The 27,317-nt window shown below is 38.9% G+C and overlaps 1 protein-coding gene across 1 annotated transcript in view; it reads left to right on the forward strand.

Moving 5' to 3' along the window:
• CLCA1 (chloride channel accessory 1) overlaps nucleotides 1-20,335 on the forward strand; it is a 44,162-nt gene extending 23,827 nt beyond the window's left edge. The window contains exons 9-14 of the mRNA XM_072648956.1: nucleotides 483-589; nucleotides 3,415-3,630; nucleotides 4,325-4,586; nucleotides 15,175-15,339; nucleotides 16,985-17,221; nucleotides 19,721-20,335. Of these exons, the coding sequence (XP_072505057.1) occupies nucleotides 483-589; nucleotides 3,415-3,630; nucleotides 4,325-4,586; nucleotides 15,175-15,339; nucleotides 16,985-17,221; nucleotides 19,721-20,055 (1,322 nt within the window). The 3' untranslated portion in view covers nucleotides 20,056-20,335. The remainder of the gene's footprint in view (nucleotides 1-482; nucleotides 590-3,414; nucleotides 3,631-4,324; nucleotides 4,587-15,174; nucleotides 15,340-16,984; nucleotides 17,222-19,720) is intronic.
• The last annotated feature ends 6,982 nt before the right edge of the window (nucleotides 20,336-27,317 follow it).

Below are 27,317 nucleotides of genomic sequence, written 5' to 3' on the forward strand. Positions count from 1 at the left end.
TCCTCTAAGATCTATGGGTGATCCAGGGCTTCTGAAAGCTATGGAAGTGGGGCACAGGCTCAGTCAATAAACAATTCAGTGCTACTATGTGCCAGAAGTCTCCGCATGGTTGAACTAATGGATTCTTGAAGTAGTGCAGATCCAAGAAGCTCCATCATGAATGAAATACATGAACTGGTTTAGATCGCAGATTCTGTGACACTTATTTGAGGCCTCATCAGTATTTTTGTCCCTTCCCAAAGATTTGCTTATGTTCCAGATGAATGAGACTTTAATGATTGTATAACGTATATTTTATATACCACAAGACTGAAATATTTTACCTTGACTTCCTAGAGCAAGGCTGTACTCTTACTAGCTGTAGAATGCTACACGTTATTAAACAACTTGAAACTTTATGAAAAAATAACTTTGGTAAGACTAGTGATTTGTCACTAACCTGTGCCAATTATTTAACTCCTGGGAATGTAATCCTACTTTAGGTGGTGTGCAGACAACTGCTACAGACAATGCCCAGAACAATGGGCTCATTGATGCATTCAGTACCTTCTCATCAGGAAATGGAATGATCACTGAACGGTCCATCCAGGTCAGTTTCAATTTCTCATTTCCCATGATGGTGTTATATAGGATCACAGAATTCTAGGATCAGAGAATTAGAGTTTATAAGGACCTCTGAAGTTCATAGAATCACATATCATAGATATGACATTGGAAAGAACTTCAGAATTTACCAGCAGAAACTACACATTTTAAAAATGAGGAAACTGAGGGAAATGGAGTTGTCGAAAGTGATGCAGGTCTTGAGTGGCCATGACTGGGATATGAACTTTAATCCTTTGACTCTATATCCAAGATTCTTTCCACTGCACCATGCTATGTGGGACATTAGAATCAAGGGGGAACTGACATTATGAATAAAAGGTGAGTGTGTGTGTGTGTGTGTGTGTGCATGCACACATATAAACATATTTTATTAAACACCTTCTGTGTACCAGACACAAATTTGCTAATATTATCTCATTTAATCTTTGCAACAACCCTGGAAAGTAGGTGCCATTAGCCCCATTTTACAGATTAGGAAACTGAGGCAGGCAGTGATTAAGTGACTTGCCCTAGATCACATGGCTAATAAGTGTTGGAGGTCAAATTTGAATTCAGGTTTTTCTGACTACAAGTCTAGGGCTATATCTCCTGTGCCACCTAGCAGCCTCTAGACTGTGAGCATTTTTACTGGCTGTCCAGACTTGGTTAATTTTTTTTAAGAGAGCAGCGGACATCATGATGTTAATTCACTTGATGCTCTAACTGTCTCACTGATACATGAAACAAGCTCTTCACCCAACTTGCTTTGAAAAAGTTGTCTAGTCCTGATGATTCCTTCTAAAGCCTTGGAGAATAAAGAAACTGAACTTTATGCATACCACTCTCAGTAGTGGACTCCATCTATTTGCATATTTCCATGCCCTACTCCTCTTTCCATGCCCTACTCCTCTTTCCATGCCACTCCCTGACTGTTAAAGACCACCCAAATGGTTCTCTCCACTGAATCTCTAGCTATATTTTCACTTCTCTACAAATCCATGATATTTTAGCACTTTTAAGGTCATTAGAATCTAAGCCTCAGGGCAGCATTTAAGTCTTTTCCAAAGATCCATAACAGGACAGCTAGCTGGTGCAGTGGATACAATACTGGGCTTGGAATCAAAACGACTCCTCTGTGAGCTCAGGTCTGGACTCAGACATTACCTGTGTGACATTGGGCAAATCACTTAACACTCTATACCTCAGTTTACTCGTCTGTCAAATGAGTTGGAGAAAAATATGGCAAAACACTCCAGTAGCTTTGCCAAGAAAACCCAAAATGGGGTCGTGAAGAATCAGACTCAACTGAAAAGTTCCAACCACAAGGATTGATGAGGCAAGATTTCCCATGTAGGGATTAGAAGATGAAAATGAAAGTCAAAGTCAAAGTCAAATTTGTCGTTTAAAAAAAGAGCACATGTCCCTCTTTACTATTTTGCTTTTCCTTATTATCATTATTATCAATAATCAATCAACAGACATTTATTCAGCATTTCTCATGTGTCAGGCACTGTCCTAAACACTGAAGATACAAACTAAAAATTAAATGGATCCTGCCTGCAATGAGCTTACATTTTCCTTAGGGGAAACAATATGATCAGACATACTAAAATGTAAAACAATGACAGAAAACACAAAATGGAATTGGACTGGGAGGCGCTATATGGTGGGAAGGAAGGGAAGCAACAATGGTGCTCAACAGTGGGCAGCATGGAAGAAAAATAAAGGCCAGAGTGAAGCATCATCATGTCTGGGGCTGGCTACGTGTAGCACTTTCTACCACTCAGGACAGCCCAGCCTCTTGGTGGGAGCTCCAAAATGGAGCAGCTTAATTTATCTAGGGCAAGTCAGATTTAGATGTAAAAGAGACAGTGCTAGAAAGCATACAGGAGATATGAAATGGAAAGGAGGAGGGGAAAAAGGGAACTCCCAGAGAATGATCTCAATTTTTTTCAGTGAAATATGAGGCAAGAGTTTCAGAAGGAGCCATGGGAGCTTTAATGAGAGATGAAAAGATTTGGAGGAGCCTTTGTTGTAGGTGCAATAGTGAGTTAGTTGGGATGAATAAAAGGATGATAGGGTCAGGACAGGACAGACCAAAGGGGCAGGGTGGTTCAATGGAAAGAAATCTTGATTTGGAATTTTCTGAGGCCTTCTCTCGAGACTATCTCCCATTTGTAATATATCTTGTATGAAGTTTTGTTTTCCTTTTGGAATGTTGTTTCTACCCCCTAATCAGAATGTGAGCTTCTTGTGTGCAGAGACTGCTCTAAATTTTTGTGATTTTGCTGGAGATATTCTATTTACCCACCAAAAGTATTACCTGTCCTCACTGTTGAGAAGCTGACTCAAAATCAAAGAATTGAACTTGAGAACCTGGCTTACAGGACAGCTGCACTCACAATAGAGGGAATTTGATTTAGAAGAGAAGTTGAGTAGGAAAGAGAAGTGAGGGGAAGAGAGTGAATGAGAGAAATTTGAACATTACCTTAGAATAAAAACAAGGGATCTCTTTCTAGCCCTGACTTTCATATCCTTTGTGCGAGAAGTATTGTTCATGCAATTTGTATAACCAGAACATCTGTCTCCTCTCTTGACCATCCTATCTCCTAATGGATACTAACCAGAGAGATAGGGAGGGTGCCTCTAATCAAATTGTTATAGGGAACTTCCAGGTAAAGAAACTCTCTCTATCAATTCATGCTGGTTCCTTTTGTGCGATTTATAATCTTTTCCCCTGGCATGACCTTCAGATTAACTGTGATATGACTTGTTGACCACTTATTCCTTTGCCCAATCACTACATGTTTTGTTATGTTTTCTTAACAGCTTGAAAGTAAGGGAGCTACTCTGAAGAATGGGGAATGGATGAATGGCACAGTTATTGTTGACAGCACAGTAGGCAGTGACACTCAATTTCTTGTCACATGGACAGCACAACAACCCCAAATGTCTGTCTCAGATCCCAGTGGTAAAGTGTATAATACTTTTTTAGTGGATGCAAACTCCAAAATGGCATACCTCCAAATACCAAACACTGCCAAGGTGAGTTTTTTCTCGTTTTTTCTTGAGATTTTCAGAAAATAGAGCCAAGACTTTAACTTCAGTATTACAACTTATTAACTATTCTTGACTGACAATAGGTTTTTTTTTTAATTAAAAAAATACATTCTTTTTCCACTTTTTCCACTCTTTAAAATGTGATGAATTGACCACAAAAAGCCAAGGCTTAAAAAAATTATACTGTGTCAACAAAAAAACTCTTATAAGCGATATCAGAAGGACAGACACTGGGCTAGAACACAAGAAAGGTTAGGAGGGCAATCTATAACAAGAAGTTATAGAACCTTTTCTGAGTGGTGCAAATATACTTATGACACCCTACTTTCCCACCCCGAATTTTAGAACCCATGTGTTCTAACAGCCAACATCTTTGCTTTGCTTCTGAGAAGAAAGGACTATGGCAGGGGTATACCTTTCAGATCACATTTTTCAGAAGCAAAGGTTTCAATAGTAATCAGTATTATGTATTCTAGGTGCACTCACAGGAAAAATGGTTTGAAATGACTCACATATGACTGAGAAGCAAAGTCATACAAACTCTCTAGCAGACAGTTTTCTTGAACTTCACTTGCAGAAGTCAAATAAGAGGTCAAGATAGATAATGGATAACAGAGAAGGCAGGTAGGGCAGATCTTAAAACTGTTTTGCTTTAATGAATTTCTATTGGATTTTTCAGGTTGGAACTTGGACTTACAGCCTTAAGTCAAGTGCACAAACTTTGACTCTCACCGTAACATCTCGTGCTGCAAATTCTAATATAACCCCCATTACAGTGGATTCTAAAATGAATGGAGACACCAACACCTTCCCTAATCCAATGGTTGTTTATGCACGAGTTCACCAAGGATCTCTGCCTATTAAAGGAGCCACTGTAACAGCCCTCATTGAATCAGCTGATGGGACAACACAGACTCTGGAACTTCTGGATAATGGTGCAGGTAAATTATCTCCCAAAATAAGCACAAGGTTCTCTTCCTTTTTTAATAGTGTTTTATTTTTTCCAGTTACATGTAAAGACAACTTTTAACATTTACTTTTTATAAAAATTTGAGTTTCAAATTTTCTCCCTCTCTGCCTACCTACCCTAAAACCTTTTCAAGAAGGCAAGTTATTTGATATAGATATAGATATATAAAATCCTGTAAAATCAATTTCCATATTAGTCATATTGTAAAAGAAGAAAGCGCTTGCAAAAAATTATAATTTGCATAAGGAAAAAAGCAACAAAAACAATAGTATGTTTGATCTGCACTCAGACTCCATCAGTTCCTTGTATGGATATGGACAGCATTTGACATCATGAATCTTTGGAATTTTCTTGAATCATGTATTGCTGGGAGAAGCTAAATCAATCATAGTTACCATCACCCATTGTTTCTGTTAATGTGTACAATGTTCTGTTTCTGCTCACTTCACCTTGCATCAGTTCATACAATTCTTCTCAGGTTTTTCTGAAATCTGCCTTCTCATCATTTTTTTTTATTAAACTTTTAACATTTATTTTCACACAATTTTGGGTTACAAATTTTCTCCCCTTTTATCCCCTCCCCCCCCAGACCCAAGCTTTCTAATTGCCCCTGTGACCTATCTGCTCTCTCCTCTATCCTCCCTCCCTGCCCTTGTCTCCGTCTTCTCTTTTGTCCTGTAGGGTCAGATAGCTTTCTTGACCCCTTAACCTGTATTTCTTGTTACCCAGTGGTAAGAACATTACATTTGGTCCTAACACTTTGAGTTCCAACTTCTTTAGTTCCCTCCCTCTCCACCCCTTCCCCTTGGAAGACAGGCAGTTCAATATAGGCCATATCTGTTTAGTTTTGCAAATGATTTCCATACTAGTTGTGTTGTATAGGCCTAACTATATTTCCCTCCATCCTGTCCTGTCCCCCATTACTTCTATTTTCTTATGGTCCTTTCCCTCCCCATGAATGTCGACCTCGTATTGCATTCTCCTCCCCATGCCCTCCCCTCTATCCTCCCCCCCATCCTGCTTGTGCCCCTGTTCCCCCCTCTCCTGTATTGTGAGATAGGTTTTCCTATCAAAATGAGTGTGCATTATATTCTTTCCTTTACTGGAATGTGATGAGAGTAGACCTCGTATTTTTCTCTTGCTTCCCCTCTTTATCCCACCACTAATAAGTCTTTTGCTTGCCTCTTTTATGAGAGATAATTTGCCCCATATAACTTCTCCCTTTCTCCTCCCAATATTTCTCTCTCACTGCTTGATTTCGTTTTGTTTTTTTTTTTTTAGTATATGATCCCATCCTCTTCAATTCACTCTGTGCACTCTGTCTCTATGTATGTGTACGTGTGTGCATGTGTGTGTGTGTGTGTGTACTCCCACCCAGTGCCCAGATACTGAAATGTTTCAAGAGTTATAAATATTGTCTTTCCATGTAGGAATGTAAACAGTTCAACTTTAGTAAGTCCCTTATGATTTCTCTTTGCCGTTCGCCTTTTCATGGTTCTCTTCATTCTTGTGTTAGAAAGTCAAATTTTCTTTCTAGCTCTGGTCTTTTCATCAGGAAAATTTGAAAGTCTTCTATTTCATTGAAAGACCATTTTTTCTCCTGAAGTATTATACTCAGTTTTGCTGGGTAGGTGATTCTTGGCTTCAGTCCTAGTTCCTTTGACTTCTAGAATATCCTATTCCATTCCCTTCTATCCCTCAATGTAGAAGGTGCCAGGTCTTGTACTATCCTGATTGTATTTCCACAATACTTGAATTGTTTCTTTCTAGCTGCTTGCAATATTTTCTCTTTCACCTGGGAATTTTGGAATTTGGCCACAATGCTCCTAGGAGTTTCTCTTTTTGGATCTCTTTCATGCGGTATTCTGCGGATTCCTTGAATATTTATTTTGCCTTCTGGTTCTAGAATCTCAGGGCAGTTTTCCTTGATAATTTCATGGAAGATGATGTCTAGGCTCTTCTTTTGATCATGGTTTTCAGGTAGTCCCAGAATTTTTACATTGTCTCTCCTGATTCTATTTTCCAGGTCAGTTGTTTTTCCAATAAGATATTTCACATTATCTTCCATTTTTCGAATCTGCGCGGTATGTTCTGAGATATCTGTCTTTCTCTAAAAGTCCAAAGCTTCCATCTGTACCATTCCAGATTTGAAAGATCTATTTTCTTCAGTGAGCTTTTGAATCTCCTTTTCCATTTGGTTAATTCTGCTTTTGAAAGCATTCTTCTCCTCATTGGCCCCTTGCACCTCCCTTGCAAGCTGAGTTAGGCTAGTTCTCAAGGTGCCAATTTCTTCAAGATTTTTTTGGTTCTCCTTTAGCAGGGAGCTGATCTGTTTTTCATGCTTCTCCCTTATCCCTCTCATTTCCCTTCCCAGTCTTTCCTCCACCTCTCTAACTTGATTTTCAAAATTCCTCTTGAGCTCTTCCATGGCCCGAGCCCATTGGGTGGGCTGGGACACAGAGTCCTCGATTTCTGTGTCTTTGCCTGATGGCAAGCCTTGTTCCTCCCCATCAGAAAGGAAGGGAGGAAGTGTTTTTTCTCCAATAAAGTACCCTTCAATAGTTTTATTTCTTTTCTCTTTTCTTGGCATTTTCTCCACCTAGTGGCCTGACCTCTGAATGTTCTCCTTACACCCACCTCGCCTCCTGGTCCTCCCAGCCAGCGTTTGGGCACTGAGATTCAAATGCTGCTTCCCGCCTTAGGATTTTTGGTGGGGGCAGGGCTGTTATTCAGTGTTAAATTAGGCTCAGGTGCTGAGGTCAGGGTCAGGGCCGCCTCTCTGGCTCAATTCCCTCAGGGGGTTTATGCACAGACCTTCCACAATGGATCCAGGCTCCCGCTCGCTTTGGGAGCCCCCGTCCGCAGCCGCCTCTCAGCCCCCACCTCCCGGGGGGGCCCGAGCCTTGGGGGCACCTCACTCCCCTCTCAACCCACCAAAGAGACTCTCTCACCCACCCCCGTCAGTCACCTGTTGGTGGGAGGCCCGTGCTGCCGCTGAAGATCCCGCCTCCGGAGCCCTTTCAGATCTGTGCCTCTCGGAGCCGTGGCCGCCGCTGCCGCCGCAGGTCCAGGCTGGGCACCGCGTCTGCAGCGCGATGGACCTTTTGCAAGAGGTTTGCTGGTCCCTCTGTGGGTGGGGGGACCCGCTGGCGGCTGGAGATCCCGTCCCGTAGCCCTCTCAGATCTTTTTCTCATGGTGTCGCTGCCCCGGTATGGTTGCTCTCTGCTACCCCCCCCCTCCCCCCCCCCCCCCCCCCCCCCCCGGCGCCCAGTTCACGGTGTGAAGGACCCCCCACGAGAGGTTTGCAGGTCTCTCTGGAACAGAAATCTCCCTCGCTCCAATATTCCGTGGTCTCTGGGTGCAGAATTCGCCCTGGGTTAGTCCCCTCTGCCGTTCTGTAGTTTGTGGGTTCGGAGCTATGTGTATGTGCGTCTTTCTACTTCGCCATCTTGGCTCCGCCCCCATCTCATCATTTTTAATAGCACAATAGTATCTTAGTACATTTATATATCAGAACTGGCTGAACCATTCCTCAATTGATGGACATCCTCTCAATTTCCAATTCTTTGCCACCACACAAACATCTGCTACAAATATTTTTATACATGTAAGTTCTTTTCACTTTTTATGATCTCTTTGGAATACAGACCTACTAGCGGCATTTGCTAGATCAAAGGGTATGCAGTTTGATTGCCCTTTGGGCATAGTTCCACATTGCTCTCCAGATTGGGTTGGATCAATATTTTATTTAATCAAAATAATATTTTGTAATTCTCTTGATCTTTTCTATTGCATTAAGTTATAAACTCTTCCTTAACCCACAAATCTAACAGGTAAAAATTCCGTGGTCCCCTAATCTACTCATGATATTGACCTTCTCTTGGTACAAGGTTTAAGATGTTGTCCTGTACATTATTTCTGCCAAATCGTTTTCCAGCTTTCCTAGAAATTTTTGTCAAATATTGAGTACTTATCCTAGAAACTAGGATCTTTGGCTTAATTAAACACTAGATTACTATGGTCACTTACCACTGTGTCCGTGTGTACCTAATCCATTCTACTGGTCCAGTACTCTATTTTTTAACTGGTACCGGATTCTTTTGATGATTACCACTTTGTAATCTGGTTTGAGATCAGTTGCAGTAAGGTCACCTTGGTTCACATTTTTTTTCATTGAATTCCTTCATATTATTGGCCTTTTCTTCTTTTAGATAAGTTTTATTATTTTTTCTAATTCTATGAAATAATTTTTGGCTGTTTGTTTGATTGGAATGGTACTGAGTAAGTAAATTAATTTAGATAGAATTTTCATTTTTATTACACTGGCTCATCCTACCCATGAGCAATTAATATTTCTCTAATTGTTTAGATATGATTTTATTTTTATGAAGTGTTTTGTAATTGTGTTCATACAATTCTTGAGTTTGTCTTAGCAGGTAGACCTCCAAGCATTTTATATTATTTACAGTTATGTTAAATGGAATTTCTCTATCTCTTGCTGCTGGACTTTGTTTGGTAATATATAGAAATGCTGATGACTTATGCAGGTTTATTTAATATCCCTCAATGCTACTAAAGTTGTTAATCATTTCAACAATATTTTTGTTGATTCTGTAGGATTCTCTAAGTATACTATCATGTCACTTCCAAAGAGTGATTGTTTTTTCCTCACTTACTATTCTAATTTCCTTTTCTTCTCTTATTGCTATAGCTAGCATTTCTAGATCGATATTGATAATAAGTATTCTTGCTTCTCCTCTTATCTTACTAGTTTATCCCAATTACAGATACTTACTGATGGTTTTAAATAAATACTACTTATCATTTTATGAAAAGCTCCATTTATTCCTATATTTTCCTGTGTTTTTAATAGGAATGAGTATTATATTTTGTCAAAAGTTTTTTTCTGCATCTATGAAGATAATCATGCAATTTTTGCTGTTTTCCTTATTGATATGGTCAGTTATACTGATGGTTTTCTTAATATTGAACCAGTCCTGCATTCCTGGTATGAATTCCATCTAGTCATAGTATATGATCTTTAGCATATATTGCTGGAATTTTATTGTTAGTATTTTACTTTAAATATTTGCATTAATGTACATTAGCATTCTTGGCAGGAAATCTTTAATACCTTTTTTTGGTAAAAGGAAAGATTCAGGCTCATAACTTCTATATTTGGAAACCTTAACAAAACACATTGAAAAATAGCATGATGCAATGAAAAGAGCACTGGACATTTACTGTTTTTTCTTGTTCAATATATTATTTTTTTCCAATATAAAAACAAATATAAAGTTCTTTTTTTTAAACTTTGACTTCCATATTCTTTCTTCTTCCCTTTCCCTCCCTCCTCCTTCCCCCATTGAGAAAGCAAGGAATTTCACATACGTTATATATGTGTAGTCAGGCAAAACACATTTTCATGTAAGTCATTCTGTGAAAGAAATCACAGATCAAAAAACAAAAACCAAGAAAAATAAAGAAAGTAAAGAAAAAGTATCTAATCTGCATTCAGGCTCTACCAGTTCTTTCTCTGGAGATGGACAGCACCTTTCATCATTAAGTCCTACAGAATTGTCTTGGATCATTATGTTGCTGAGAGTAGCTAAGTTATTCATCGTAGATCATCATACAATATTGTTGTTACTGTATACAATGTTCTCCTGGTTCTGCTCATTTCATTTTGCTTCAGTTCATGTAAGTTTTTCCATGTTTTTTCTAAGAGCATCCTGTGCATCACTTTCCCCCAACTTAATTGTATTTTATTTTTTTTCCAATTACTTGTAAAGACAGTTTTCAACATTGCTTTAATAAGATTTTGAATTACAAATTTTTCTCCATCAGTCTTCCCCCAAGACAGCAAATAATCCAACACAGGTTACATATGTGTAACCTGTACATATATGTCATATTAATCCTATTTCCACATTAGTCATGTTGTGAAAGAAGAATCAGAATAAAAGGGGAAAACCAAAATAAAGAAAAAAAACAAAAAAAGGTGAAAATTGTATGCTACATTCAGACTCCATAGTTCTTTCTCTGGATGGGGATAGACTTTCCCATCATGAGTCTTTTGAAATTGTCTTAGATCATTGTATTACTGAGAAGAGATAAGTCTATCATAGGTGATCATCACACAGTGTTGCTGTTACTGTCTGCAGTGTTCTCCTGGTTCTGATCACTTCATCAATTCATGTAAGTCTTTCTAGGTTTTTTCTGAAAATGGTCTGATCATTCTTTCTTTTTATGCTTCTTTTGTATCTTGCATTTGAAAATCAAACTTTCTCTTCAGCTCTAATCTTTTCAACAAGAATACCTGAAAATATTTTATTTCATTGAATATCCATTTTTGCCCCTATAGGAGTTATTTAAATTTTGCTGGTTAGGTGATTCTTGGTTATAATCCTAGTTCCTTTGTGCTCCAGAATATCATATTCCAGTGTAGAAAACTCTAAATCTTATGTTATCCTGACTGTGACTCTATAATATTTGAATTGTTTATTTTTAGTTATTTGCAGTATTTTCTCCTTGATCTGGGAGGTATGGAATTTAGCTATAGTGTTCCTGGGTCTTCATTTTGGCATCTCTTTTAGGAGGTGTTTGATGGAGTTTTTCCATTTCTATTTTACCCTCTACTTCTAGAATATCAGGGTAGTATTTCTTGATAATTTCATGGAAGAAAATATCTAAGTTTTTTTGATCTTAAGTAGTCCGGTAATTCTTAATTATCTCTCCTGGATCTATTTTCCAGGTCAATTGTATTTCCAAGGAGATTTTGCATTATCTTCTGCTTTTTTTCATTCTTTTGATTTTGGTTGGTTGTTTCTTGATGTATCAAAAAGTCTTTAGCTTCCACTTTTCCGTTTCTAACTTTTAAGGAATTATTTTCTTCAGTGAGCCTCTTTGTATCTCATTTTCCATTTGGCCAATCCTACTTTTTAAGGATTTCTCTTCTATTAGTTTTTATGTATCTTTTTCTGTTTGAACAATTTTGCTTTTCAAGGATACTTCTCTCCATTAGATTTTTGTGACTCTTTTACCATTTGGTCTACTCTGTTTTTTAAGGTGTTATTTTCTTCAGTATTTTTTGTGGCTCACTTACCAAACTGTTGACTCTTTTTTCATGATTTTCTTGTATCACTCTCATTTCTCTTCCCAATTTTTCTTCTACCTCTCTTACATGATTATTAAAATCCTTCTTCATCTTCTCCATGGCCTGAGACCAATTCATATCTTTCTTTGAGGCTTTGGATGCAGGAATTCTGACTGTGTGGTCTTCTTCTGAGTGTGTCTTATCTTCCTTCTCATGGTAGTAACTTTATACGGCCAGGATTTTTTCTGTTCTTTGTTCATTTTCCAGCCGATTTCATGACTTTTAACTATATGCTAAAGTGGAGTACTGGTCACTCACTTTTGAAATGTATAAGCTGTTTAATCTCAGATCAATCACAGTTTCACTGGGTCTCATTTTCTACAACTGTAATGTGAGAGGCTGGAATCAATAACATCAAAGATCCCCTCCAAGTCATAATCCATGAAAAACATGTTTTATTCCCCTTTAAAGGAATTCTAGACCTGTGCAAAATTTTCTTTCCCTACTTTCTTCTATAAATAAAGAATCTCTTCCTTCCTCACATCTGACTCTTTGAATTGCTAGCTTCCTGTACAACACAAATCAGGTCCCATGTTCTACACAAGATTTCTCCTGATTTCCCTCTCTATTCTCCCTGCAAAGTGTTTAGTATTTAACTTGTACACACTTTGTATTGACCTTTTCCACTACTTATCTTTCTTTAAGTTGTATCTGCCAGACTAGACATAATTTCCTTCTTGTTAATGTGTCTGTAGCTTATTGAATCAAATGGAATGTATGTCAGCATCAAGCCTGAGGGCCAGGAAGATTTTTCACTTGGAAACATATAAGTGGCCCTCTAGTTACTGAACAAAGACAGTTAAAAACCTTTTAGTTTTAGGGAAAGTGTAAAACCTATGAACAGATAAGCAATAAAGACTCTCCCTTAGATAACAAGAGAATGCAGTAACTTGAGTTAGGTGAACCCCTACAGCATAGCAGAGAGAGACCCACAGAAGATCATAATCAAGTATCAAACAAATTTGAAAGGTACTTGGTAAAAGCCCAATTCAAAGTCATTAGACTATAGGGAAATACTTTAGAGTAGTAACTCCCAAATTTTTCCATGATCTCTGGGAGGAAAGACAACCTCACACTGACGAAACACCAGCACCACTCTGCCTCTGTCCCCAATTCATTCCCACCAGGGAATGGGCTATGTAGAGAGCCTTCAACAATGATTTCTCCTTTATTCCTTGAAATGTCTGTGCATCATGGGGAAGAGACCCTCTTGGCACTGTTTGTGATGTCCATTTAATAAAAATGTGTGGATTTGAGAGGTACTTATTAAATTGTTACTAATGAAAGCCCAATGATAGGAGCTAGGGATACATTAACAAACAGTAATCAATCTCTGCCCTGAAAGCACTTACACTCAAACTGGCTGAATACAACATGTGCACAGAGAGGTAAATGCAAAGTACACACAAGATAAATTTAAAGTACTTTGGGTGTGGAAGAGGATAGGGAAGGAACTAACAAATAGGGGGAATCTGGAAATCCCTTGTATAGGAGATGGTAACTGAATTATTCTTTGAAGTAAACTATAGATTCCAAAAATCAGAGGTAAGGATGGAGCACATTCCAAAAATGGGTGACCACTGAGTCACTTAAGCAAAGGCAGAGAAGTGAGTGATTGAAGGATATGTACAGGACACATTAGTCTGCCTGTTTCACTGGAATGGTGTATCAGTAAGCACTCCAACATACACAGGGGGGCCTGCTATCACAGGTTCTTAGATATGCATTCATAAAAGGAATGACAACTTTGGAAGGGTTAGCAATCACTTTAATCGAGCACATGTATAATTCCTTTAACCAAGCATATATATCATTCACCTAATTCAGGAGAGTCAGTAACCTGAACTTCAAAGAAAATACAGAGAAATCAAAAAGTCAACAGACATGGATTCCTCTGCCTCAATTCAACAGACAATTGGACCCCAACTGCCTGACCACTGTAACCAGAGAGCGAAGCACGACATCAGGGTTCTCAAAGTGGGGGAGGGGAGGAAGGGGCTCTTTAGCAGCTGACCAGAGTTCTCATCTAGCCAAACAAATACTTTCAGTCAGTAAGCCCCAAAGTAATCAACAGACATGACTTCCTCTGCCTGACCATAATTCAACAGACAGGTACAGCAGTCTGACCATAGTTACCAGAGAAGGAAGCACAATATCTGGGTTCTCAAAGCCAGAAAGCTCCTTAGTGGCTTCCCAGAGCCGTCATCTAGCACTCAAACCTTATTACAAAAACTAAACCCCCAAGTAAAACCTCACCTCAAAGTCTTTATACATTTTTTAGAGCCAGGGGGCATCACAACCCTTTGACCCAGTGTCTCAATAGAAAAATTAAAAGGTACTTGGAACCCTCCTACAAAGCAACTCCCTTAATCAAGCTTCCTACAATGGGCAGGTCCATCAATGGGTGGGAAAGATTTTTAATCACATTATTCAAAAAAAGGCGTTATACTTCTTGATTATACTAAAACAAAAATAACAAATGATCCTACTTTACTTGCCATTACAAATAGAGATCATATGAAAGGAAGTAACATAAAATAATACTACACAGAGAAGTAGGAGATAAATTATGGAGATATTTAAAAGACTGAGAAGATTTCTATAGAGGTAATGAGGGCAGTTGAAGATTTTTGCATAGTAAGATCACGTGTTCAGATCCCTGTGTTTCAGGGATATTGCAGAGGGATGAGACTAGAGGCAGGAAGACCAATTAGGAGACTGTTATAATCATCCAGATACCTGAATCAGGGTAGAAGCTGTGTGAGTGGAGAAAGAGATAGATGCAAGAGATGATATAGAGGTAAAATTGACAATATTTGGCAAATGGTTGGATATGGAGATTGAGAGAAAAGGACGAAATGTGGGTTCAAATCCTGCCTCTTGCACTTACTAGTTCTTTGACTATGGACATGTCACTTTACTGATCTGTTTCAATATCCTTATTTGTATAATGGGTATAAGAATATCTTTTATCTAGCATGTGCTGGTAAATGTTTATGAACAGCATATCTTGGAGGGGAAAATACACACAACACACTTCTAAGTTTAGTCTCCATCACTTTCTTAAATCTAAACATTCAACCAAAAAAATACACCGAGCCTCAATTTGTAGGTACTTCCAAGGTATAAATGCTCACATTGAAAATTGACCAATCAGCTATCTCTAGTACAAGCTAACAGACACAGTGCTTACCTTGCAGAGTTCTTGGGAGATTCCACTAAGATCATGTTTGTGATAAGCTTTGACAACACTCAAGTATTTTATAAGTATGTATGTTTGTGTGTAGAAGTGGCATGTAAGTTTGAGTCTAGTATTATTTTTCAGTGTTACAGTCTATTTTTGAGGATTTACATATTAACTTGTCATGCAATGCTTATTAACTCCTTTATTTTGACATAAAGGTGCTGATGCTTTCAAGAACGATGGAGTCTACTCAAGATATTTCACATCCTACAAAAAAAATGGTAGATACAGCTTAAAAGTGAGAGCCCTAGGAGGAACAAACACACAAAGGTCAAGACCCCAAGGGAATAGAGCCTTATACATACCAGGCTGGGTAGAGAATGGTAAGAAATCTGATATCTCTTTCAGGTGGTGATTGATGAATTTTTAAAATTATTACTTTACCCTCTTTTTCTGGAACTTCAGGGCAATTTTCCCTAATAATTTCTTGTAATATTGCATCAAAATTCTTTTTTTATTTAACTTTCATGTAGTCCAGTAATTCTTATGTTGTTTCTCCTTGAACTACTCTCAAGATAAGTTGTTTTTCATCAGATGTCTCATATTCTCTTCTATTTTTTCATTCTTTTCATTTTGCTTCATTATTTGTTTTATTATTTCCTGTGTCTTATAACATCATTCCCTTCCTTTGCCCAGTTCTTCTTCCAAGGAATTATATTGCTATTTAACATTTTAGAACTCTTTTTCCAATTTGTTGACTTTCTTTTCATGATTTTCTTGGAAACTTCCCACAACAAAAATATGGTTCTGTCTTGAGTCAATGGCAAGAGGGGAACTAATTGAACTTTGACACATCCTAGATCTCAAACTAAAGATTATTCATACCTCATGGAACCTGTTAAAGGCAATGGGGCTGTTTAGCCCAGAGAACAAAAGACTTCTCTATCAAGTAGGTGAAGGGTTCTCCCATGCAAGAGAGATTAGGTTTGTTGTGCTTGGCTCCAGAGGGAAGAGCCAAACTGAGTAGGTATAAGTTGCAAAGAGGAAGATTTAGACTTCACAGAAGAAAAAACCTCCTAACACTTAGAGCTCTCCCATAGTCAAATGAGCTGCCTCAGCAAGGAGGGTTCCCCTCTTTAGATGAGCTCCCCATCACTGATGGGCTTCAAGTCCAGTCTGGATGACTTCTCAGGTTTGCTGTAGAGAGGGACTCTTTTCATGTAATGTGGAGTGACTAGATGGCCATTTAGGTGCCTTGCAACTCTGAGGTTCTTCAATTTTGCAATTGAGTGACTACCTACCACGTGAACCTTACTGTAAGTCCAGTATGTCTGTTCTATGATAGAAAATTCAACAGACCAATATCACTGAAGGAGGAAGTCCCCAGCATATCTGTAACTGGTAGGAGAATCAGGGTTGTAAGCCTTGAATATTCCAGTACTGTTCACAGACGAATTTCTGTGTCTAGAAAGGTTAGTAGAAAAGTTAGGGCTCAGTATCATAGCATCTAAGAACTAGAAAGGTCCTCCAAAGTCCAGAAGGACCCAATCCCTTCCTGCAGCAAGAGGTTCTTCTACAACATACTGTCTCCAACCTCTGCTTGAAGCTCTCTACTGATGGAGCAATCCATTGAAGAAATCTATTCTATATTAGAATAGCTCTAATTACTCACTTGAGGGTGGCGCAGTGAGGGAAGGCCACTGGGAGGAGGCAGACTATGAGATAGGATGTGAAAGATGTAGAAGATTAATTAGATAGGCAGAGGAGGTTACATAGATTTTCCAAATGAGTGATTTCTGGCAAACCTCTCTTTTCAGAAAGACAGCCGAGATATTTCCTCTCTTCCTTTCCCTCCTTACTAACTTGACAAATGGCTTGGTCTCTAAATTTTACAGGAGATGACAGTGTTAATGAGAAGAAAAAAGTGAAAGAGGAGGGTGGACTGGGGCACTAAGATCATATATAATAAAAATGTGCTGCAAGCATGTGGTACTATGCCTAAAGACCTGAATGACTTCTTCCATGCAGGAGAAGTAAAAATGAACCCACCAAGAGCAGAATTTGATGTCAATGACCTTCAAGGCAATCAAGTGCATTTCACCAGAACAGCCTTAGGAGGTTCATTTGTAGTAAGCAATATTCCAAGTGGCTCCATTCAAGATGTATTCCCACCATGCCAAATCACTGACCTCAAGGCTCAGATAGGAGGAAATCGCATTAATCTGACATGGACAGCTCCTGGGGATGACTATGATGCTGGACAAGGTAAGTCTGAAGTTTGGTTATCATTTGAAACAAAAAACAGCAGGTATTTCCAAAGTACCTTCTTTGTGTAAGGCAGTGTAGTAGGCACTGGAAAAAGAACGAGTCCTTGCCCTCAAGGAGCTTCTGTTCTGATGGGGAGATATAACGTGAACACAGGTAAGTAAATGTAAATAGTATACAAAAAAATTCAGAGGAATTTCAAGAGAGAGAGAACACTTACAAGGAACATGGATTATTAGTGCTAGAAGGGAACTCTGAGCCCCTCTAATCCAACTCATACCCAAACAGACATCTCTGTAACACACCCAACAAGCAGCCACCCTGCCATTCTCAAGCACTCTCTGCTGAAGAGAGGGAAGTTAAAAAAGGTGGTTTTAAAAAGAAAACATATTCCCAGAAATCCATGCTTTTATACTGTGAGATAATTGCCTAACTATTATTTAGTATTGCATTTTTTCTACAGTAACATGTAAAAACAATGTTTCACATTCGTTTTTAAACTTTGAGTTCCAAATTCTCTCCCTTCCTCCCTCCACCATCCCCCACCACTGAGGAGACAAGCAATTCCATATAAGGTTATATATGCATAGTCATGCAAAATAGATTCATAACAGTCATGTTATAAAGAAAACACGGACAAGGGGAAAAACTAAAGAAAAATAAGGAAAGTAAATTTGAAAGTATGCTTGAATATGTTTCTGATACCAACAGTTCTTTCTCTGGGCATGGATAGAATTTTTCATCCTGAGTCCGTCAGAGTTGTCTTGGATCATTATACTGCTGAAAATAGCTAAGTCATTCACAGCTGATCATCTCACAGTATTGCTGTTACTCTGCACATAGATAGTATGCTTCACTTTGCATCAGCTCATGCATGTCTTTCCAAGAATATCCTGCACATCATTTTTATGGTACAATTGTATTCCATAATAGTATTCCATCATAATCATATATACACAACTTGTTCAGCTATTCAAGAGGTGCTATAAATATGTCTGAACATATAGGTCCTTGGCCTTTTTGGTTTTTATCTCTTTTGGGATACAGACCTACTAGTAGTAGTATTGCTAGGTCAAAGTGTATGCATGGTTTTATTGCTGTTTGGGCATAGTTCCAAACTGCTATACAGAATGGCTGAATCAATTCACAACTCCACCAACAGTACATTAAAGTCTCATTTTCCCCATGTTCTCTTCAACATTTGTCATTTACCTTTTCTGTCCTATTAGCCAATCTAATAGATATGTGGTAGTACTTTAGAGTTGTTTTAATTTGCATTTCTCCTAATAAGTAGTGATTTAGAGCTTTTTTTATATGGTTATTAGATAGCTTTGATTACTTTATCTGAAAACTGATCATATCTTTTCATTATTTATCAATTGGAGAATGGCTCTTATTTTTATAAATTTGACTAAGTTCTCTACATGTTTAAGAAATGGGGCCATCATCAGAGAAACTTGCTTCAATTTTTTTCAATTATCACTGCTAACTGTATTTCCTTCCATCCTATTCCCCTCCCTTTATTCTCTCTCTTCTTTTGCCCTGTTCATCCTCAAAATGTTTTGCTTCTGACTACTCCTTCTCCCAAACTGTCATCCTTACTATCACTCCCCTACCTTCTTTTATCCCCTCCCCCTCCTATTATCCTGTAGGGTAAGAGAGATTTCTATACCCAACTGAGTGGGTATATTATTCCCTCTTTGAGCCAATTCTGATGAGAGGAAGGTTTGATTACACCTCCTTTCCTCCACCTTCTTCCCTTCTACTGTAAAAGCTTTTTCTTGTCTCCTTTACATGAGATAATTTATCTCATTCTACCTCTCCCTTTCTGTTTCTCCTAGTACATTCCTCTCTCATTCCTTTATTTATTTTTTAGATCACGCCCCTTCATATTCAACTCATATCTGTGCCCTCTGTCTACATATGCTCCTTCTAAGTACCCCAAAAATGAGAAAGGTCTCATGAGTTACAAATATCATCTTCCCATGTAAGAATTTAAACAGTTTAAACTTAAGTTCCTTATGATTTCCTTTTTCTGTTTACTTTTTTATGTTTCTCTTCAGTTTTGTACTTGAAAGTCAAATTATCTAGGCAGCTCTGATCTTTTCATCAACAATGTTGGAAAGTCCTCTTTCTCATTGCATGTCCATTTTTTTACCCTGAAGGTGTATACTCAGGTTTGCTGGGTATATGATTCTTTGTTGTAATCCTAGCTCCTTTGCCCTCCAGAATATCAATCTCTAAAGAAGTTAACTAGAAATATCATTTCTCTCTCTCAGGAGGAATGGTCCCTGTGGAGATCTATTACATATGTACCTGTTTAGCAATTATCACTCTGTCAAGGGTGGACATACAAGACCTTAAATGGAATACTAGATAGGACTATAAGTTGCCATTTGATCTCTTAGGGAAAAAACATTATTCTGATCTGTGATTTTTATTATTTTTCTACTTTATTAAATCTATTCAAATATTATAAGTCATTTTATCTCCTTTTAGCCCAACAGTACATTATACGAATCAGTGAAAGTATCCTTGATCTGCGGGATAAGTTTGATGATGCTTTCCAAGTGAACACTACTGACCTGATACCTGAGGAGGCCAATACTCAGGAATTCTTTGTGTTTCAACCAGAAGGTATCAATCTGGTAAATGGTACCAACATCTACATTGCTATTCAGGCTGTTGATAAAGCAAATCTTAAGTCCAAATTGTCCAACATTGCACAAGTATCTGTATTTATACCTCCAGAGGAGACCACTGTTGCCAGCAATCATATCTTTAAAATAATATGGAAGTGGCTGGGGGAGCTGCAGATGACAATACCCAAGTAAAGGACATATAGAGAGAGACCTGGAGCTCAGGTTTTGTGAGAAGAGGGCAAAATCCAGCTTTTCTTCTGGATTTGTCCCATCTCATCCATTTCCCTTTTTATTATAAATGTTTATCAGATGTATTCCTGATTTCTGTGTAGAAAGGAAACATTGGCATGTGGATGATTAAACACAAAACATCTGGATGTGTATATGAAAGGCCTATTTAGTCAAGTGTGACATTTATTAGCTTTTTATTCACTATGCTGTATACTGACAAATAAAAGGAACTCTCATTGAATATTTTTTAAATGTGTTTTGATTATTTGGATGAGAACTGACATAATTTTGAATGGTAGTCAAACTTGTTCCTAGAGAAGAGATGGAAAAGCATGTCTCTTTCCCTGTATGGCAGAAATGGGGGGCTGTGGGTATAGAATACGACATCTGTAATAGGACATGGTTCATTTACTGATTATTTTGCTGAACTGCTTCTTTTACCTATTTTTCAAAAAAAATCTTCATTATGAAGGATGGATTTCTGGGAAAGACAGAGGGAGAGATATTTTCAGAAACAAGTGATATAAAAATTAAAAGACTACAATAGAAATAAGGCAAAACAATTCAAATGTAACAAGAAAGAATAAAACATATCAAATGATCACTGATCTGGCAGACAAATTAAACTGAAAATATCTCTCCCTCTGCCTTACCCAGCAATCCATCCTTTAACTTCTCACTTTGGTCAGTCAACAACAGCTATGCCTAGAAGTTAGTCAACCCCCAAAGGACAGAATCTCAGAGTTGGAACAGATGTCCTTTAGTGCAATCCTTATCCAAGCAGGAATCTCCTCCAATGGAACATGAATTCAATGAATATCAATCAAGCTCATATGACATAGAAGACCCAGTGGTTGTCTAAGAGCCTCCACTAGGACAACTCTAGTGATGGAAAGCCCAAGGTTCCAAGACAGGCCATGTCACATTTAGACAGCTCTAATTTTTAGAAATGTTCTCTTTTTGTAAAGTTTGAAGCTTGCCTCTCGTCTCTCATTCCTAAGTCTGCCGTCTTGGGGATAATGAGCTAAGTCAAACTCTTCTTCCATATGACAGACCCTCACAAACTTGAAGATCATGGTTCAGTGGCAGAAGTGCTGGATTTGGCATCAGAGAACCTGTGGACCTTTATCATTCTAACCTGTCTGGTCCCCAGTTTCCTCATCTGTGAAGTAAAGTGGTTGTACTCAAAGGTTCCTTTCAATCTTAGGTTTATGGTCCTACATACCCTGAAATGTTTTCTTTTCCAAGTTAACTGTTTCCATTTCCTTCCAATGAAGTTCAAATAATAGTCTTTAGTCCCCTAATCCTCTTTTAGACTTTCTCCAGCTTACCAATGTCCTTCCTCAAGTGTAGCCCGAAGAGCTGTGCACAATTGTCCAGACATGGTCGAGCCAGGACAGCAAGATTGCTGTCCACAGTGAGACTATCACCTTGTGGTGTATGGGGTGTTCAGAAAGACTAGCTCTCTGGTGTGAGGACTTCCTGACACCTTCTCAGGATTGCTCATTTGGATTTAGTGTCCAACCACTCATCCAACTCTTACCTGTAGCTTCAAGAAGCTGTAGCAGGTGATGTGGCCACACCTTAGTAAAACCATCTCAACAAAAGGGCTAACTCAGGTTGAGGGTAGCCAACAGACCTCAAACCTGTTGGTGAGTTAGGGAGATGTCTACCCCAAGCATGTGGGTGAAAAGAGCCACTCTCAGAGTCAGGAGGATGTAGTGTTAAATCCTGTCTATGATACAACCTGGTCCTCTGATGGCAAAGTCACTAACGATTCTCTAACACCATAAGATGCAGAGAAGGGGCCAATCTGCCTGCATAGGAATCCCTGCCTGTCGATATACTGGATATGAAAAATTAACAATTAATATGTTATTAAGTCAGTAGACTTTGGGACTAGACCTAGCTTTAACTGGTCCTGGGAACTTGCTCAAGTCAGAATTTCTCTAGGTTTCAATTTGCTTAACTGAAAAATAATAAGCTGAACTAAGTTATTTCTAAGTTCTCTTAGGGCTCTAAAATTCATCCCAATGATTCTGCTTTTAACATGAAGGATCTGGAGCCATCACTCATAATCCAGGAAAGAGGTGAAAGGGAAGGGGCAATTGCCTCTTTCCTGAAACCATCCAACAGTCCAAAGTTCTAGTGCAGACAAGACTCTGAGTGTCTCAGCAGAGACACTAAAAACAAAGCCCAAATCTGTCTCCCAACTTTATACAAAACATGGATTTATCCTCCCATGGGATACTATTATAGGCAGTTTTATCACTTCATTTAATTTCTCTTTGACCATTATTTACAATGAAAAATACTAAACTGCAGAGGTCACACGGTGCAAGACTGAGGAGGATGGTGTCCTCATTCAGTTGGGTAACATTGCTGAGGAACACATGACTTCATTGAACTTTCCAAACAATGGATGATCGTTATCTTACAGCTTTTGGAGACAGAATGGAGTTGTGGAGAGAGTTAACCTCAGAACCCAGAAGAGCCAGACTTCAAATCTCACCACTAGCATATACTGGCTCTGAGACCCTGGGCAAGTCATTGAACCACTCAGCTCCCTGGACAACTCTTGAACGTTCCAGCTGCAGAGCAGGTGCCAATCTGCATTAGTACGGGTGTTTCTTAATCCAGGAGCTCTCTATGCCAGTGAAATCACAGGTCCAGATTTTGTACCTATCCTACATTTAGAGAAACTGAACTATTATTAGTAGTATGAGAGTGTTAAGTGTAAAGCAACACTTGTATCAGAAAAAAGCTCTAATTTGTCCCTAATTTGTCCACAAAAATTTTCGATGATTTCAGAGGATGTTCACTAGGGCTGACAAAGTCCTTCATCCTCTTTATGGTACTAAAATGCACCTGCTGGTCTGCTAGGCACACAGAGAATTCTGACAATCTTTTAAAAGCATTGTTCCTTTCTACTCTTCCCCATGCTTCCATAACTCCAGTTCAACTCAAGGATTCTGGGCTTAAACTGTAATATGACATATAAGACATTTACCAAGGTGCCATCATCCATTAATTACATTTTATTCTTAGATAAAACACAAAGGGTAAGGAATTGGGGTGGTTTCTGACAAGTCATGCCAAGTCTATAAGCATTAGGTAAATACCTACTACTCTGTGCCAGGCATTATGATAAGTGCTGGGAATATATACAAGCAGAAAGACAGTCCTTGGCCTCTGAGAGTTTACATTCTATTGGGGAACACATAAAAGGAAATTGAAATGTTGTGGGGGGAGGGATGAAGGGAGAAGGGACCTGCCCCAGAGCATGGTGGGAAAAGTCTAGAAAGTAGTAAGTGAAGGGAGCCAGGAGAAGAATGAAGACATGGCTGACCTAGGAACTTTCCTTAAAATGGAAGTTCTAAGAACTGAGCAGTCAAAGAAAGGACCACAGCAGGAGGCATCTAATTCCAGGGTGAAGAGGCTGTAGGGGTAGAAAGAGGTTCAAGGGTGAAGAGAGTGCTACAGCATGGCAGAAGTCTGGAGAGTCAAGAGTGGATTCTGGACTGGTATGAACGCTTGCCCCAATGAAAACTTCTCATTAGATTGTTTAGTCTTCTTCTGAAGTTTCCAAAATACTTCCTATGTCTGTTTTCCATGTTTTTCACGAGACCTGATTTCAAAATATAGAAAATAACTTTTTATTCATCTACCCATTTACTTATATGGCTAAGTTATGGATCAGTGACTTTCAGTCAACATTGAAAGATTCACCAGAAGAACTCAAGAGGCAGCCCACAGACAAAACAACCTACAACCTCTAAGTGAACAACTTTAAGAACATGTAGGAAAAAGTTCCATTCCTTTGAGTCATTCGTTTTCTCAAGTAAAGAAAACATCTGTACCCATTCCGTGAGATAATTTGATACAAACATCCACTTTAGTGCCATCTTTTGTGCTTCCATTGTGAAGACTCAAAAGTCTCTTCTAGGATATAGCACTTTGTCTGGGAAGAGGGATCTCTTCTCCTCTGTGTTGGCTATACTTCCAGGGCATTTCCAGTGTGTGTGTGTGTGTGTGTGTGTGTGTGTGTGTGTGTGTGTAGATAATGAGATTGCTATACAAAACATCTGCATCATTTGTGGCACACCGGATTGAAGAGAAAAATATTCAGAAGAAAAGAGTAGTTAATGGTATGATATTTGGCGAAGATGTCAAAAATGATGAACACTAAGAAAGTGTCATCATATTTTGCAATTAAAAGACCACTGTAACTCTGAAGAAAGCAGTTTCAGTTGAATGAAATATCAAAGATAAGATTGAAAACTCAAGAGACTGGAATGCTAATGACGTCCTCCAAAAATACTGCTGTTCATCCTTCATTTTCAAAGAGGACCCATAATATCGTGGGCGTCTACTGGGTTTAAGAGAGGCAGAGTGGCAAAAAGTTGGCAACCTCATTCTCTCTTCCAGAGTCACTGAAGTCCAGTGATGGGACAAAAGTTAAATCAACTGGTGATGACCAAGGGTACAGTGGGTGATCTTAGCATCTTCTTCATTTCCTTGCCTTAGGTGGTACAGTGGATACCAGGACTGCAGTCAGGGAGATTCTTCTTCCTCAGTTCAAATCCCAGACACCTATCAGTAGTGTGACCCTATCCAAGTTACTTGACCCTGCCTGCCTCACTTTCCTCATCTGTAAAATGATCTGGAGACAGAAATAGCAAACTACTCCAGTATCTATGCTACAAAAAAGCCAAATGGGGTCACAAACAGTTTAATATGAGGGAAACAACAGCAAATGCTAATTGACTAGCTAAGTGACTTCCTGTTGCTATAAATGTAATCAGTAAAGCAGGGGGTGGATAAGAGATCCAGTGAATGTGCTAAGATCTTCAGGCCCTCTCTTAAGATCTTGGCATCGTCACTATCTGACTGAGATCTAAACACTCCACAGAGCCTGCTTCAGCTGCTCTCATGGCTGTTGGAACAAATCATTCTCATCTGCCTATTCTTCCTGGAGAAGTCTTCACATGCTTGGAGCAGATAGCCCCCAAATTCACTAATGAATTGGAGGCCTGCTGGTCCTCAACCTAGCTTAGCCTGTCTGTTGAGATTTTTCTGAATTGTGGACACTGCACATGCTACAGCTTTTTGGAGCCACAGGTGAGAGTTGGGTGGCAGGTGGATACAAAGGTGGCTCAACAGCCCTCATGCTGTTGCCCCTTTCCTTAAAAAAAAATCTTTATCACACATATAAGGTGTTATTTTTCTGAACTTTTCTTTTCATATAGTTTTATTTGTGTCTATTAAGGTTTTTTTTTAACTAGGGAAATTAAAATTGATAAACAGTGAGCATTAGCTCTTCCTGAACACCCATGCATCCCTTTGGCAAGTACAGAGACAGCAGTGAGCATATGCTTGCCTGGGACTGACTCTCAAGAGTCTAGCTACCTCTTCTGCATTGTCTCTCTTTCCCTGAACAAAGGTGACCTAAGATGGATGAGTCCAGTTTCAGTGGCTTGTGAGGTTGAAAGCTCCTGAGTCCTGGTGCTAGTTGCCCAGCAGGAGACAATCTTCAAAATAACTTCTCAGAAGAGAACATGCCCTCCATGGGGAGGATACTACAGTGGAATGGATTAAGAAAGGCCATGCCAAAGAAGGCTTGACTGGAGATCTAGGGCTAAATTCCTAGGACTCCACTTGTTCAGCAGTCTTAAAAAGATATTAGAAATGACATTGTTTTACATTTTATGTTTTTGTCAGCATGCACTTTGGAGTCTTTTGTGTTTTTAAGTGTTTATTTTGTGGTGGAGGGAATTTATTTAACTGCCCTCTTCCTGATGTCACTACATGATATATTAACCAATTTTCTAGCATCACACAGCACTCCCACCATCTTCATGCCATGCTGCTGGGCTCCATCCTTCACCTGGCTCTACATTTTAGTTCCTGCTCCTACTCTGGCCTAGTGAGAGTTCACCACATTTAGACAAACCCAGGTCTACCACCCCAATCCCTCACAGCACCTTTACCCTTATCCCTTTTCACCTCTAAATCTCAGAACAGTAATGTAATCAGTAACAACTGTATTGGAAAGAATATGTGACTAAGAGCCATGTGGCATCATTCCTGTGTCTTCCCAGAGTGTCAAAGGCAGTTCATCTTGGCCTCCCTTCCCCTTTATTTGTCGTCTTTCCCTATTATACTGTAAGCAACTTGGGGGCAAGTTCTCTGGCTTTTTTCTTATGGTATCCTTGTGTTTGACCTTCATTTTCTAAGAAGAACATGACATCAGAGAAATGATGACATGACTTACACTTGACTTTGTTTTGAGGGAGGGAGGGCTGTGCAAAGTCACCAACCTCCCTTTCTCCTCCTCAGCCATTTGGGTCCAATGGCCAGATATTCATCAGGATGACTGCAGATGGCCCAGGATGCAATGGGAGACCTTGGCCTTGCTAGGCTAATCTTTTCAGGTACTCACTTAGAGGGAGGTAATGCTCATTGAGTGAACAGGTCTCTTTAAGAAGTAGTCAGGGAATGACCCTTTTAATGAACAAAAGAAAAAAAATAACCAAACCAACAGAAACTGTTACTAGTGATAATCACTGCTATCCTTAGCTCTTAGCACAATGCTGGACACATAGCAACTTTTTATGAGATTATTTTTTCATTCAGATAAATGTAAGATAAGGGCTATCACCTTATCATCATCATTTTACACATATAAAATAAGACAGAGTTAATCTCTGGAACACCTTCCAGTTCTAAATAGCATGACCCCCTGCTCTTAGACTCTTTGGTCTGGACCTATGAATTTTTAAGTTTGAACTGAGTATTGGTTATTACATTCTCTTCTCCCACCCCTAACCCTACCCTCACCCAAGTACATAAAACAGTCTCTGATCATTTTTTCCCTTCCTGGTGATAAATCCTCTACTAATTTTGATACCACTTGGCTTCAATACCAAGCCAATTCCCTAATTTATCTGTGATAAATTACTTAGACCAGAAGAGTCCCTGCCCTTCTGACCTATTACACAGTAATGTTATGAGAATTCAGGGGATGAATGCGGTACTTCAGTGAACAGGGTGTGAAGCAGTAGGACTCACTGGCAGCTGACTCAGACTTTGAATTGAAAGATTTAGCTTCTAATTCTGACTCACTGACATATGACCTAGTGGTCTGATTGCTCACTGTTTATCAATTTTAATTTCCCTAGTTAAAAAAAACCTTAATAGACACAAATAAAACTATATGAAAA

The sequence above is a fragment of the Notamacropus eugenii genome, chromosome 2, assembly GCF_028372415.1.
Source record: "Notamacropus eugenii isolate mMacEug1 chromosome 2, mMacEug1.pri_v2, whole genome shotgun sequence".
Classification (NCBI taxonomy): Eukaryota; Metazoa; Chordata; class Mammalia; order Diprotodontia; family Macropodidae; genus Notamacropus; species Notamacropus eugenii.